Below are 15525 nucleotides of genomic sequence, written 5' to 3'. Positions count from 1 at the left end.
GATCTTCTTATCTGAGACTAATTTGTTTTGCCCTGTAGGGCAAGGTAATTTGTGTTCTACACACTCTTCTGTAGCCTCAGAGAATGGCAGGAAGAGGGGTATTAGTTTGACTAGTACCAGCGCAATCTTTAGAATACCTAGTTCTGCTCTCTTGTGACATTTGGTTAAATGGCTCGTATCAGAACTGATTGGAGAATGAGAGAGAATAGGTATGTATACCATTCCATAGGAACATATCTTTTGACTATGAATAACTGTTTATTTCACTGTGGGGGCCTTGAACCATGATCTCAGAAAGGAAGACCAATCCCCCAATTTGCTTTCCAATATCACCCTTTTCTTTCCAATAGAAGAGGAAAATATATAATTTAATTTAATATTCATATTTGGGAGTATTGGTGAGATTTCTCACTGTTTTGTTACCTTACCTAGACCAGCTTCTAGGAGTGAGGCAAGGTTAGCCTCGTGCAATGCTGTATCTCTCTGCTCTTCTCTAGAATTTTGTTAATTTCCTCTTCAATACTCCAAAAGATAATAACAATAAAAACCTTTGGGAGCTTATTGTATTAGGTTATACTCCTTTGTTTGTTTGCTTGGTGTTGGTGTCTTTAACTTTTTGTTCATATGTGCTAATTAGGTATCAGGAGAGGGATATTTAAACCCATCATCTCAATCAGTAAATCCCTTGAGCTATTTAAAAAATATAGTTTTTACATTTCCATAGTATTTATGTATATTACTCTTTTTATTAGTAATTTCCAGTTTTGTTTCATTTGACCAGGGAATATGATTTTATCAGTCCTATTGCTGTAATAATGCTTATAACAATAAACATTTAGTTCTTGTTTGTGGGCTGGGGGTTGGCTGATCTAGAGTAGGCTCTGCTAGGCTTGGCTCCAAACTGTGAGCTAGATCCACGTATGTTCTACAAGCTTTTTGAATCTGGTTTCTGAATAACACAAAATAATACAAATTAAAGTGGAAGCAAGCAGAATTGAAATGAGAGTGGGAACAAAGCGAAGCCAAAAATGAAGCTAAAATGTGTATCAGAAACATATACATGCACATTTGCTTTAGGAGAATTACAAATTTGGCTCTGAGCTTTCTAGCAGTGGACCCAAAAAGGAAAATCTTGTCTGTTATACAGTTCATCATGTTTATGAGTTAAAAGCCAATGCTCAGGAAAAGAATGACTCCTTTCTCTTTTTTGAGAAAATCATTTCCTCTTTTGTTTTTTGAATTGGTAAGTGGTGGCTATGGAGGAGCACCGTTCAGATCTCTCAAGATAATATGGTGTGTGGAAACTGTAGTTAGCTGACATTCTCCAGTTGTTGCATTTTCAGATCTGCCTTAGTGTTCATGGCAAGGTCATGTTCTTCCCAGATTGCTCCCAGACACAATCTAGGAGGTTCTAGAAACAGACCATAAAGGAGCATCTATGACACCTATGTTCTTTGCTTTCTTCACTGAATAATATATCCTGGAAATTTTTCCATTTCAATTATGCCTTATATTAAATTAGACATGACTATTCTTAAAATCTGTCTAAAAAGACAGTATATAATGAACAAAATGGTGTTCATTGTGTTGTCCTATAAAGATGCAATAGTGAATTTCACAGGCATAATTTTTTTTTAATGCTCTTCAGTATATGCTGATAACTTCACACCAGTCAATGAAAACAATTTGTGTGAGGTGACTGATACAGTTCACATGGCAGGCTCTCTGGATCCAAGATCTTGCTCTAGAACATCTGTGAGAGTGTGTTGGTTATGTGTAAAGTAATTCTGATGGAAAATAATTTCTATTGTTTTTTAAATAAATACTGATCAGCAGTGGGTTTAAAATTTGCTCCCTAGGAAGTACCAGGAGTGTTTGCTTTTTCCACACAAGATGATCTATATATACTTTCATATGCCTTAATGAACACTGGAATATGGAATAGGATTATCTTCCCCTTGGGAAAGCTAAAAATCTAATAAGGAAGGACACTTGAATAGAAGGCTACCTTATTCTTCTCTCAGGTGGACCACTAGCAGCACCAAAATTCTCACTTAAAACAAAAAAGATGTGGATCTTATCTATTACACCAGAATGATAAACAATTAATGCCTTCAGTGGCCAAGCAAGTAACAGATTAGTGAAGAAGGCACTGGTTACTGCCATGAGGAAATGTTGCCAGATTTTGTAATTTTTCAAGAAAAAATCTCTCTCATTCAATAGATATTTTTGAATGTTACAGGCACTGAAGTTACAGCAGTAAGCTGAACAAATATCTAGGCTCTCACAGAGCATAAAGTATTGTGGAATTTTGTAATTCATTAATGTTGACAATTTTTAAACTGTTGAATTGACAAAAACATGTATTTTCTTAGGTAAGCACAGCCCTCGGGCTACTTATTTGCAATCTGTGCACTACACAGAAACACAGGATGGAGGCCCTAAAAAGCTACTTCTCTAAAACATGACCAAAATGGTTTTTGTTTGAAAAAGTTTTATGATAGATACCCACTTTACCATAATTAAATCTTAGTAAAGCTCCCATAGATAACTGGCTTTGAGGGATGCTATTTCTTAATGTAGTTCCAAAACATTTTACTAAGATAAACCAAAGTAACTACAGTGTAACTTATTGGATGTGATGATTATTAAAAGTTAGAAACATTTACCAACAATAATTTTAATTTTAGCTAGTGATTAGGTAGCAGAACCAACTGTCTGTTCACATCCATCTTGGGTCAAGATAATAAAATCATATGAACTGAATTAAAAGAATGCTTACTTTATGCTTTCTACAGGAGGACATACATCTAACATGTAAAAATGGTGTACAAATTTTAAAAAACTTTATCCCTTGTATCCCTTGTTCTCTTGGTAGTGTTATGGGATAAAGTTCTCTATAGGCACCAATAATTAGGAGAAATAGCAAATTCATGTGGTCTAGGCCATGATTTTTTTCTTCCCAGAGAATCAAGATTCTAAGAAGGGTCAAAGATTTCATTGTCTTAGACAGATTTTCCAGCCGTTTTCTTGAAAAGTAACTAGGTTCTCAGGCCAACACATGGAAACACACATTCCTTGCAGTTGATCAAGGAAATAGCTGGTATATAACATGAAAATAATGTCTAATAAACTATTAAGACTATAATGGGGGTGGGGTGGGGAGTACAGCATTGTTTTTTGTGAAAATACAATAATCTATACTTTGGATTCAGCCTAGTTGGACCATGTTTATAGAATTAAGGTGAACAAGCTAGTGATCATAAACATCCATGCTTGATCAATATCACATGCATTTTTTTCTGCTCTTCTCTTCCTTAAGTGCATGGTTTCATCCTCAAGGTCACCTTGCAGATGAGTTACATATTTCCAAAACTGGTAGACAGAATTATTTTACAGTACACATTCTTTGCTAGAAGCTGTCTCTTGGGTCCTTTTTTAACTTTTGAAATAATTTCAACTTATAAAAAAGTTGCCAAAATATAAAGTTTCCATATGCCTTTCAACCAGCTTATCCTAATGTTACTATAACCACAGTACAATTATATAAACCAGAAATTGACATTGATACAATATTATTAACTAAGGTCCTTATTCAAATTTTGCTTATAATCTCTAGGATGTTTTTTGAATAAGAATTATCTTTGCCAACATGCTATGTCTCTTCCAAATTATAAGCCAAGTGTACATAGTAAAGTCACCATATTAACTGGAAGAATATAGAGAATGAGTCATTAAAAAGAGCCCCATGAAATCAAGAGAAAGTTGAAGTATTCAAAACTTTCAAAACACAAGGTTAATGTGGTACAATAGAGAAGAATATTCCTCAAAATTAGTTTATAAATTAGAGGCACAAGATAAAGAATTTAGAAGTAAGTTTCCATAGACATTTAGTTCATGAAAAAGGCATTTGAGTTTATACGTATTAGTTAATAAATGGTCTTGACACAACTGGCTAACCATATGGAGAAAAAAGTGCATTCAAGCATCAGTCAGAATTGCATTCAGTTGCTAGTAACAGACACCTGATTACAGTGGCTTGAATACAAAAGCATTTATTATCTCCTATAACATCCCAGAGGTAGGCAGTTAAAGAAAATCCATAGTCATCAGGTACCCAGGTACTTTCTACCAGCTCAGTGCCCATGATGTCTAACTTTAAAGTAAAAACTGTTGAAGTTCCAGTCACATCACTGTTGCAGATTAGAAGGAAAGAATGATAGAAGGGCAAAATAGTGCTTCTCTTGGCTTAGTTTTTTTTTTAAGTAGCCTTTCTGGAAGTCCCATGCAACACTTATGCTTTTATTTCACTGGTCAAAACAAAGTCACATGCCCACACCTATCTGCAAAGGAGGCTGGGTAACACAGTTCTCTAGCAGGATACACTGCCACCTTGGATAAAGTTGGTGTTCTGTTATTTAGTATGAAGTCGAGAATGGTTATTGTGGAATAAGTGACGGTCTCTGCACATTATCTATTTCATTCCTTTCATCAAGATAAATTCCAACTAATGATTTATTGCAAAACAAATGGAGCCATAAAAGTAGTTAGATTTGGGGTGACAGAAATGGGGTGACAGAAATGTTCTGGGATTAGACAGCAGTGATAGCTGCACAACCTTGCTAATATACTAAAAATCAATGAATTATACACTTTTAAAGAGTGAATATGATGGTATGTGAATAAAATCTCAATTTTAAAAAACAGGCACAAAAATGGATAAACATTTTTTATAATGTTAAAGTGGGGAAGGCCTTAAGGCTTTTCTAAGTATCACACTGAGAAATTCATGGAGAAAATGCAAATTTTGATGACATAAAAATTTAAAATTTTCTTACAGCAAAAAACAAACATCATGAACAAGGTTAGAAAAAAGAAACAATCAGGAAAAGTATTTACAACACTTTAGAAAGAAGAATTCATATCCACAATATACAAATAGATTTTTAAAAACAGTATGGAAAATATGAACATATCAAAAGAAAACTGGGCTAAGTGTGTTTAATGATAATTCACAAAAGCAGAAATAGAATCAGCTCCTAAATACCAAAAAAAAAAAAAAAAGTTCCCCTTCACTAGTTATTTTTAAATGCAAAGAAAAGCAGTGAAATTTTTGCCTGTCAGATTGCCACTAATGTAAAAGACTGACAAAATTGAATTGTTAGGTAGAGAAACATATCCTCACACACTGTTGATGAAAATATATATTGACATGGTCTTTTGGAGGTAGTTTGGAAATATGCTTTCTCTTTGATCCAAGACTTTCTAGGAATTAAATCTAAGATAATATAACAAATGTGTGAATATACAGGTACCAAGCTATTTGTCAATATTTAGAAACTGGAAATAAGCTAAACATTCATCACTAAGGAGTTGGTTAAAGTATGGTACATACACAAAAAGAGGAATACTATATAGCCATTTAGTACAATTTCATAACTATACTGTCCATGAACAAAGCAGGTTACAAAAAAGCATGCATAATAAATGTCCATTTATGAAAAATTACATAAATGTAATAATATATATATATATAAACAATGATATCTCCAGGTGCTGGGATCTCAGGGAACTTTTCTACCTTGTAATATTTTTGTATTGAATATGTTATAATAAGCATGTATTGTTTTTATATTCAAAAATAATAAAGGTATTTTCATTTTGAAAATAAATTTAGAAGCTACAGTACTGACAGTTCTTTACATAACATAATCCTGTGGTGGCATCTGGTTTGTCACAGAGCAACCACATGGAATTACAATGGCACATACATTTAAACACTGAAATTTAAGAATCAAATTAGGCAAATCAAGAGAAACATTTTAAAGATCTAATAATATTCTCTTTTATGGATTTAGACTTGGTTTAAATTTCAAGAACAAAGCCACAAAAGGAAACTGTAATTAATGTTTGACACATCTAGACTTTCAAGCTTAACTAAATAAAACAAAATGAAGCTGTAAAACTGAGACTCAAAATGTTTTGTTTGTCACAAGCTTTTAATGTAGCTAATATCAATGTAAAATCTTCCTCATAATTTAAAAAACTTTGCTTTCAGGCAATTACAGTAAGTGAATATTTTTAATAAGGAAAAACTGATGAATTATTTTGAAGAGTCTCATGTCTATGGCTTTTAAGGAATCTGCCTCAGTTGTTTCTATACAACTCCCATTGTTAAAAAGGTAACTTTTAGTCCTTCATAGGATCTGCTACAACTAAATGGAACTTTATTTTTTAAAATGCCAAGTAATTACAAGAGAGGGTTTAAATAACTTAATAAAAATAACAGCTAACACTTGAGTGCCTAATGTTTCAAGCATTGTGTTAAGTGTATGACATAGGCCGATCCACTGTTGCAAATCAGCTATGGTCATGGCATAGTTTATATGTAAGAAACATATATTTATATAAAACTCACCAATCTCCCATTATATAACATACATATTTTTTCTCTTCTTATAAGTTTGGTGCTACTATTTTCTAATCCTTTACCACAAGCCAAGGTACTATCCCCATTTTAAACATGAGGAAATTGAATGAAGAAATAATGAGGAAACTTAAGCTTACTAAGTGTGAACCACTTGATCAAGATCACACACTAGCTAGTAATAGAGCTAAGATTCAAACCCAGGTTTGCCCATTTCAAAGCTTGTATTCTTAGCTATTAAGCAACAATGGCTTGAGGTTACTATGTCCTAAGACTCTTCCAAAGACAGAACTTTAGACTAGTGGAAACTTACAAGACTAAAAGCTCTGTGACAAGCAGGGCAGACTATTCTCTTAAGAACTTTTTCAAAAACTTTTTTCTTCATTTCAAAGCAATCAAGCAAAGTTCTTAAAGCCTAAATATCTCACAAGTATTCTCTGGTTGCTTGGTTTATTGTCCTCATTAGGTACCACTTAAGTAATTTTAAAATACTTTATTTAGACTTCTTGGTCCATTTAAGAACCAATAATTCTTAAAGGAACTAAAAGTTTTCTGTTCTTAGAAAGAGCCCTGTCATCTACTCACATAGAGGTATGTCTATCTGAAAATACGTAGTTTCTTCTCATAGGCTGTAACTGATAAGTGAAATATATCTGAGAAGGATTATTTGTAAAAGGGTTAAGGGCAAGGATTCAGGAGCCAGATGGTCTGGCTTTGAATCCTGAGCCTGTGAGTCCTCAGGCATGTTGCTTACTTCTCTGTGCTTCAATTTTCTTACCTGCAAAATAGGGATATAATAGTATCGACTCCACAGAGTTGTTGTGAAGATTAAATAAGTTTTTATATTAACATAAACATACCCATACATACACACAGAATGTTCAGAACAATGTCTGGCACAAGGGAAGCACTATATAAGTGCTTGCTGCTATTATTATTAATTACTTTAAAGCAGTAAGCCTTAATTTTTCAAGCTACATACATGAAATTGATCTTATTTTAGAATCACATCTTACGTATCTATTTATATTATCTGCATTATCACACTTACATGCCTAGCTGCATTTAACTAAGAAAGAAATAAGTTTGCTTGCAAACACTGGGTGAATAAGGCCCATAAATATGAAAAAAAATGGGACCATGACACACTTTTTCAACTCTCTATCAGCACATAAGCCAATTAAAAAGAGATGGTGTTCAAATACTTGTTATATTTTGCAGTGAACGATCCATTGTCTGGTGTTTGAAAATTCTGAATAAGTTTAATAATAATAGTAATATAAAAAAGGAAAACATGAGACTGGAGTTGTACTGACCTGTATTCAAATCCATTTCTTCAATTTACTAGCTGTGTTACTTTAGCCAAATGTCAACCTTTCTGAGTTTCCATTTCTATCTGTAAAATGGAGATATGTATTTACCTATTTCACAGGATTGCTGAATATGTGTGAACAGTGCACTTCACCCCCCACCCCTTTTTCACCTCCCCCACTTCAAAGTCTTTGATGAGATTCTGCATTAAGGACTACAAAAAGAGAAGAAATGAAAAAGTGAATCATTCTTCAGACTGGATTAAAGATAGGATGCAAGAAAGAGAAAGTAACAGGACATTTTCTGAAAAGGGAGGTATTGGCAAAGGCAAAGAGACAAGTATCAGCATCAGTAATATTTCCCATTTAAGTCAAAGAGTAAATTCTCCAAGTCTACTGTTAAGCCAGTAGAAAAAAAAAATTATGGACAATTTCAAGACACGGTGAAAAAAAGAGTTGCAGAGTCAATATAATAGCTGTAGTAGCATCACACATCCTTGATTCTAAGGGTCACAGTTTGTAAGAAACAACATTCATTTAATAACAGCTTTTAAAAGGAAAAGACATTAAAACATTGAAAAGCTATTTTTAGTAATGAATAAGATGTTCTTTCTCAGATTCACAACCCAAGTTTGAAAAGAAGTCTCCTTACATTCAGATACTAAAAATTTCATTGTATCACTTTTGGTCCTCAACAGTATGCATAACATCAGAGTGCTGCCCTATTTTTTAATAGTCCATGCTTCTGAGCTTGACTTCTTTAGTGCCTTTAGAATTAAAAGTAGAATATCAAAGATGTTTCAGAGAATAACTGGATTTTGTCTGAATTTCCTATTTGATTATATTTGAACTTGAAAAAAAAATACCTAATTTAAATACACAGAATTGGAAGTTAAATACCTTTTCTTGAAGTTAGCTGTTCATCACTTTGGTGATGAACCTTTAAGACATATAGATTAATCACTTAGTTCTGAAATTTTATAATCCAGTTTTTGAGAGTTTTGGCAATTTCTAATTGATCCTAATTATGTCACTTGCAGTGCAACAGGTAATTGGCATATACAATATTCTGTTTCAGTATCTGTAATAACACATTTTACCTGAACAATATTCAAAAGCAAAAAAAAAAAAAAAAATAAGGTCTTTGTATTCAAATCAGAATCAAAGTCATGTTTTTCAAACAAATTTACCACGCATTAGTGGGTCAGGAAATAAATTAGTGGTTTGTGTACAGCATTTTTAAAAATAACAATAAAACAGAATAGAAAATACCAGCATGCATCACACATAGTAAAAGTAGGTATTATTTTGTTAAATTTTTGTTTTATATTTATACAAGTGCTTGTGTACTGAGTTACAAGGTAAACTGTCTTTCTTAACTGTGGTCAAAAAATTTGAAAGTCACTGTTGTAAAGATTTATGTCTGTCAGGGAAGTTAACCAGATGCTAATGGCATTTACTCTTCCAAGAACTCTGGATCAAGCTGCTCAGACCATAACAATTAGGTATTGCTCTGTCCTTTTATGGAATAAATTAGAGAAACCAAACAAATCTAAGTAACTCGAAGGAATAAATAAGATAAAGTACATGCTTTTCAATTACTGATTTTACATTTTAGGTCACTAGAAATGGATCTACCAGTAACTGCAGAACAAAAAGAGAGAGAAAATACATACTTCATCCCTATTAAACACTCTACCAGTAAAATTATTGTTTTTATAAAATTGAAGTGGAAGTGTCCCAAAACTACTCTTAAGTTTTAGCCATGATGGTATTCAAGATTTAAAAAGAAAATATATTTTAGTGCTTGTAACTCAAAATATGAAATTGTTTTTGTAAAACTTTAGTTTCTAAGTTATTTTAAAAGTCACACTAAAAGTAGGTCTTGAAACAAACAAGACCAAAGGACAGTTTCACAGATTAATATGTAAACAAAACATAATTTACCAGCGCATCCAAACATTATTTTTAATATAGCATCACACTAGAATTAAAAAACTTAAAAAGTCAATGTTGCATGTATGCTCACATTTAAAAAAAAATTATTTTTTAAGAATTCCACCTTTGTGCAAACACTGCACTAACAACAAAGAGATCCACATAGGGGCTCTCAAATAACTAAACATATGTTGTTGGTCATGACTAGACCGAGTTGTTACTGTAGCTACAGATAAGGTCTAAGCAAAGTGAGGCACATGTTGATGTTACTAAGAGTTGTATGTATACTTTCAATGCATCCACAAGTCAAAACAATTCAAAAGGCTTGTTTATCCACTAATAAATTCCTCAATGTAGCAAACTAAGAAGTTATCATTTTAGTGCATGTGTGTGTGTGTAATTTTCACATAAAGTCTCATATTTAAAGGTCTTTTTTATAAAGAATGTACATTAAGCTAAGAAATATTAAATCTAATCAATATCTTGCAAAATCAGTAAAAATCAATACAAATGTTATAATCTGTAAAACTTACTATTTAAAAATAATTATTTAGCTATTGCAATACCAATTAATGATAAGAATCTGATAAGTTTCCTCAAGAAACTTTGTAATTACAGGGCCTAATGCCCTTTGAAAATAGATACTAAAGGTGAGAAAGAATAAAAGGACCCACTTGATTTAATGCAGTCACTTATATATGCACCCATCCAATTAGACATGAAATGGTAGTTTCAAAATTAATTTAACTATTAACATTTGGATCTCTGTCTTCCAGGGTCTATCCACCTTCTTCTTCACTGGGGTACAATCGCAATAAACACTAAGAATGACTATTGACTATCTTTATCAGTACTCAGAATATTTGGCTCAGTATACTGCCATCCATTTCTGACATAGGATTTATACAAACCAGCCTCCAGCATATGCCCAATAGTAGCATCTGCATCAAGAGAGAGATTTTTGGGTATATGGGATCAGGAATATATTAACTGTTTTTAGAACCTAAAGTTATTACGATTATGCACAGATTGAGTATTTAACAATCTGTATTTGTTTCCATAAAAGGCATCTTAGAACCAATGTTCAAAATTATCCTTCCACATTATGCCTCATCCTGTTTCAAAAGCAATGAAGATTGCATCCTATAGGTATTTATAATATATTTTGCTAAGCTTACTGATCCAACCCTGGCTTAAGGCCTTAGAAAGAAACTTTTAAATGAACAGAAAGTTCAGATAGACAATGAAAAGTTTAATATTTTACTCAAAAATTTTCAGACATCTTACAAATACCCAGGAACTCTTTCTTTGGATTTGCCCTGAATTTAGTGTAAGTTAAAAGTGATATTAGTAGACTCCTGAGTTTATTTCTCTTCTCCTCTGGACTTGGTCTCATCAAAGTATGGGTGCCAAGTTTCAGTAAAAATTGAAGCTTGCAATTAATGCTTAAATAGGTATAATTAACAGTGAAATTAGAGAGCGGCTAACTTTTATTAATTTTCTAGGTATGTAGCTCTTATGAGATCAGTTACACTGCTGAGAAATTCACCAATACTAGAACGGTGGTGTTTACTGGGTATGGCTTAGAATCACGAAACGTTCTTTCATTTTTAAACTAAGCTGCATTTTAAAACAAGAAGCTCAGAAGGAAGTGAAGAAGTGTAAATAAGGCAGAGGTATACTAGATGGAGCTTACAAATAAACATATTAGTTTTTCTTATTAATTTTGTTCTAAGTGGAAGTTTTTTATGTTAAATATATACAGCCTGTTTTTCATAAATTTCTCCAAAAAAACCTTTATATTCAACAATTTGAGAAAAATGTTCTTTTACTTTTGTCTGAACACAGACAACCTATTGCCATACACATAGTGCATGTGAACATATATATTTATATAAGCTGCATAACTATGAACTGTGTGAAAATGGGGCCATCATATTTTTGCATGCAAAAATTTTAGGTATTCTACCCTTGCAGACAGCATAATTTCATATTTTTTTCAGTGGACTTAAAGTTAGGAAACCAAACCAACAATTATTTACAATTTATTAACTAACTGATTATCTGATCATATTACACTGCAAAACTATTCTTATATCATGAATGCTGACACTATGAGTTTGGCATGTTAAATTGGTAACTTTTTATAAGTCTGATGTTTAAACTGGCATATACAAAAGTAACCAAAGCCTGCAGAATATGATGAAAGAAGTGGTTTCTAGCACTGAGCATTTATATTATTCACAAGGGTCACAAAAGCACAGGGAATTAAGTGATTTTTGAAGAAAACACTAAAGAAACAAAAAACAAAAAGATAAAAAAAAACAGTGAGTTTACATATAGCCTAAAAGGCAAAATCTAAGTTACAAGTGTGTTCAACACTGGCAACTATGAGAGGTAATATTGAATTATATACATATAAACTTTCATAGAACTATGATTACATAATACTTCCTACCATAGCTTATTGTACTGTATGACAAAAAATATTCCTGTGACTTTCTACTAAGGATCAGATTTTAAAAGAACTTAGTATTTTTAACTTCACTCAAAGTCTAATCAATAGCATTCTGTAACATAAATCAGGAGCTATCCTTTTTTTTTTTTAAGGACATGAAAAATATAATTTACAATTATTATGGTTCCAGTGCACCCATTACAATAATAATGACATCTATAAGCAATTTTTATTGCATTTGAAAACTGCATTTTTTTGCAGAACCTTCACTTAGTATCATGGATGCCTTTCATGTAGGTTTCTACATTTAAAATAAAATATGTAATGTTCAAAATGAATCTTTAGAAAGTCCCCAAAGTTTGCCTTTTCTAACATTTTCATATCAGGCAAAAACAATTTTTCATATGGATGATAATATTTACTAATGTAAGCAAATGTGTCTGAGGAAGAATTTGCTGCTCTTCTCAGGTTCTGTAAGTCTATAAGGAATCTGTGTTTAACTGGAAACTACAGATTCCATCAGAAAGTTAAATTTAAATCAAGAAAAACCAGCAATAACCAAGTTCCTAATAGATTATGAAAAAAATGACACTGACAGATCCAGGCCTAATATGAACCAAAGTCAGTATAAAAACATTTCTATGACTGACAGGAATGTCATAAATTTGGAGTTCTCAGGTCTCTTTATTGCAGAATGTTGTTGCGTATCTCACAGTGTTTTCTGATGCCCATTTGCAGAAGGTTTTGTGTCTGAATCTCTTGAAGTATTTGATAACTGAAGTTTATGAAGCCCTGTAGAAAAATCAAAAAAAAAAGGTGAAAAAAGACATACTGTTGAGTAGATGAGCAACCAGTGGGGGGAAAACCCCATCCAGAATGGGGGAGCCCCCTACCAAGAAGCGGGGAAGAGGAGAGTTACAAAACAAAAGGTGAAATACTATGGCAGAAACTGTGATGTACTGGCCAGGTTCCCCTTTAGGAATGAAAGATTTCTTTTTCCCAATGTCAGCTTCCATTAAGGAAAGCCTAAGCTAAAAACAGCTGCCTAGCAGGAGGTCATGCCCCCTTTCCCAGGGCAATCTGCACCCAATAACTGATAAAAGCAAACACATGGGTATAAAGGCCTGGCCCCTTCTCTTCAATTCAATAGAATCCTGAAAGGTCATCCCATAATCTAAACTCCCATAGCTGAGGCTCCTGTTGAGACTGCATCAAAGCATAGTTCCTCTCTCTACACAATCCTGCTTCTTCCCTGTCCCTTCCCTTCTATAGGGCACTCTCTAATAAATCTCTTCCCTGCAGACTTGTTTTCATTTCAGAGTATGCTTTCCAGGGAACCTCACCTGAAACAAATCTTATCCCATTTTTATTTTAAAATACACACATACATATGTATATATAGGAAAACATCTGGAAAGACACGCCAAAATATTAACTATGTAATTAAAAAGAAAAGTAATAGAAAAAAATTATTACAACAAAAAAAGACATGGCAAAAGAACAAACTGAACATAAATTTATTTCACTACTCAAAGATATTTCAGAGAATAAAAAAGTAATATATTTTTAAGTTACATTAATTTCCCTCTGCATCATGTAGCAATTACTTACATAATGTACCTGATATATAAAATTAATATTGTGCCCTCACGGGAAGAAAAGATAGAAGAAAGTTTAAGAATTTATGTGGCACTAAAGCCCCAGCACTTTAATAAAAACTAAACATAAAGACATACAAGAAATCATAAGCAGTATCTATGGAAAAGATTTTGAGGGAATAATTCTCACGCAGCTCAAACCTTCGATATCTCAAAAACTTACTTGGGATAAGACTTTTTCTCATCTTGGATAAAATATATTTTATTTGGATAAAATTCCAGATGGTAATCTACCCAACTGTTACACAGTTTTATATCATTCTCAAACCAATATAGCACTCTAAATTTTAAATTTTATGTCATCTGTATATCTCAATGAAAGAAAAAGTAAAATCAAGCTTCTCTATGATAGATGAATGGGAAAGAAAAAAGAAATCAAACACCCCAAAAAAGGTTTAGGTCCCAGGGATGGCCAAACCACTGAGTTACAATAGGAATCCATATCCATAGGATGTAGGGAAGCATGTTAAAATAGGACTTGTCAGAGAAAGACTGAGAAATTTCATACTCAGTAACCGAAATAAAATTGAAACAGTCTTTTAGAAGATATTATTTAAATTAGTTCACTTCTAAAACTTGGATGCAGCATAAGTTATGCATTTTGAAATATTACAATATCTCTTCCGTAGACAACTTTAGAAACAATCACTTCTGTAGGCAACTTCAGAAACAATCACCTCTATCACTACCATCACAATAGCTAAATCTTGAGTGTTTACAATGTGCCAGATATTCTATGAGATAGGTACTATTATTATCAATGAACATAATAGTAGAAGGTATAAAAGCCTACAAAAAGAAAAGGAGTTGGTTAAATATTATAATCAAATTATGACTCCCAGTGAAATCATATTTAAGGCCTGAGATCATTCAAACATTACGTGTTCTTAGTGAGGATCTTTTTTCTGCGTATAATACACTGTATAGGGCACTGCCCCCTAAAAGCACCCAAAGAATAACAGAAAATGTTTGCAAAGAAAACAAAATCTATTAGATAGTTTTATACAACTCTTGACAATTCCATTGCCTCTTATGATCAAAGAGTTGACACACACAGAGGATCTTTTACCTTAAATCATATTTTACTACTTCAATAAAGGCTCCCTTAGCAAAATGATATCCAGAAAACCTAAGTCAAACAATTAACTTACTTTGAGTCATTTGCAACTATCTCATTTTAGTGAATGGTAACCGAGAATTTATCTAAGATACGGCTAACTAATCTTGCTGATGTTACAACAGGCTTAAAAATTAATTTTCATCCTTAATATCTGACTAAGAGAACTGTTTGATTCTCACTTCATCTTGCGGTTTTAAATTTGAATAGCATTATGAAACCTAGGCATTAAATTATGTAATTATCTGGTGCAACAGCTGAAATGAGATATAACTTTTTCCTAACAGGCCAATATTTCATCAGCCACATGCTACCAGGGCAAATTCAAGTAAAATATATATAGACAGACAGTCTGAAATCCTTTTATCCTTCCAAAGGTCATCTTTTTAAAAATCAAGGTTGGAAAGGCATGGTGTTGTGAGAAAGCTTTATTGCTGCTTATATAGTATAATTGATCTGAAAATAGAACCTTAATGAATCAATCAATATGGTATCTGTTGCAATAGCCAAAAGCCACAAAATGAAATACTGAGTAAAAGCATTCAAATAATGTCTATTCGGGTAAATAAGCTAATGTCAGGATTTCTTAAAATAAATAATTGCTTTTTTCTTTAGTT

General features: G+C 32.6%; 1 protein-coding gene across 10 annotated transcripts in view; it reads right to left on the bottom strand.

Annotated features, from left to right (window-relative positions):
- Window positions 1–15525, bottom strand: part of LMBR1 (limb development membrane protein 1) — a 360445-nt gene that overhangs the window by 39639 nt on the left and 305281 nt on the right. For 5 of the 10 annotated variants that reach the window (XM_037835728.1, XM_037835732.1, XM_037835731.1 and 2 more), the window contains one exon: window positions 4040–12925. In XM_037835728.1, the coding sequence (XP_037691656.1) occupies window positions 12843–12925 (83 nt within the window). In that variant the 3' untranslated portion in view covers window positions 4040–12842. Of the gene's footprint in view, window positions 1–4039; window positions 12926–15525 lie in introns of those variants that run through there. The other 5 variants (XR_005216916.1, XR_005216915.1, XR_005216917.1 and 2 more) reach the window with 3 other exon arrangements.

This window comes from Choloepus didactylus, chromosome 5 (assembly GCF_015220235.1).
Source record: "Choloepus didactylus isolate mChoDid1 chromosome 5, mChoDid1.pri, whole genome shotgun sequence".
In the NCBI taxonomy this organism is placed as follows: Eukaryota; Metazoa; Chordata; class Mammalia; order Pilosa; family Megalonychidae; genus Choloepus; species Choloepus didactylus.
The sequence above is the reverse complement of the archived record's forward strand: the minus strand, read 5'-3'. Positions and strand labels throughout refer to the sequence as shown.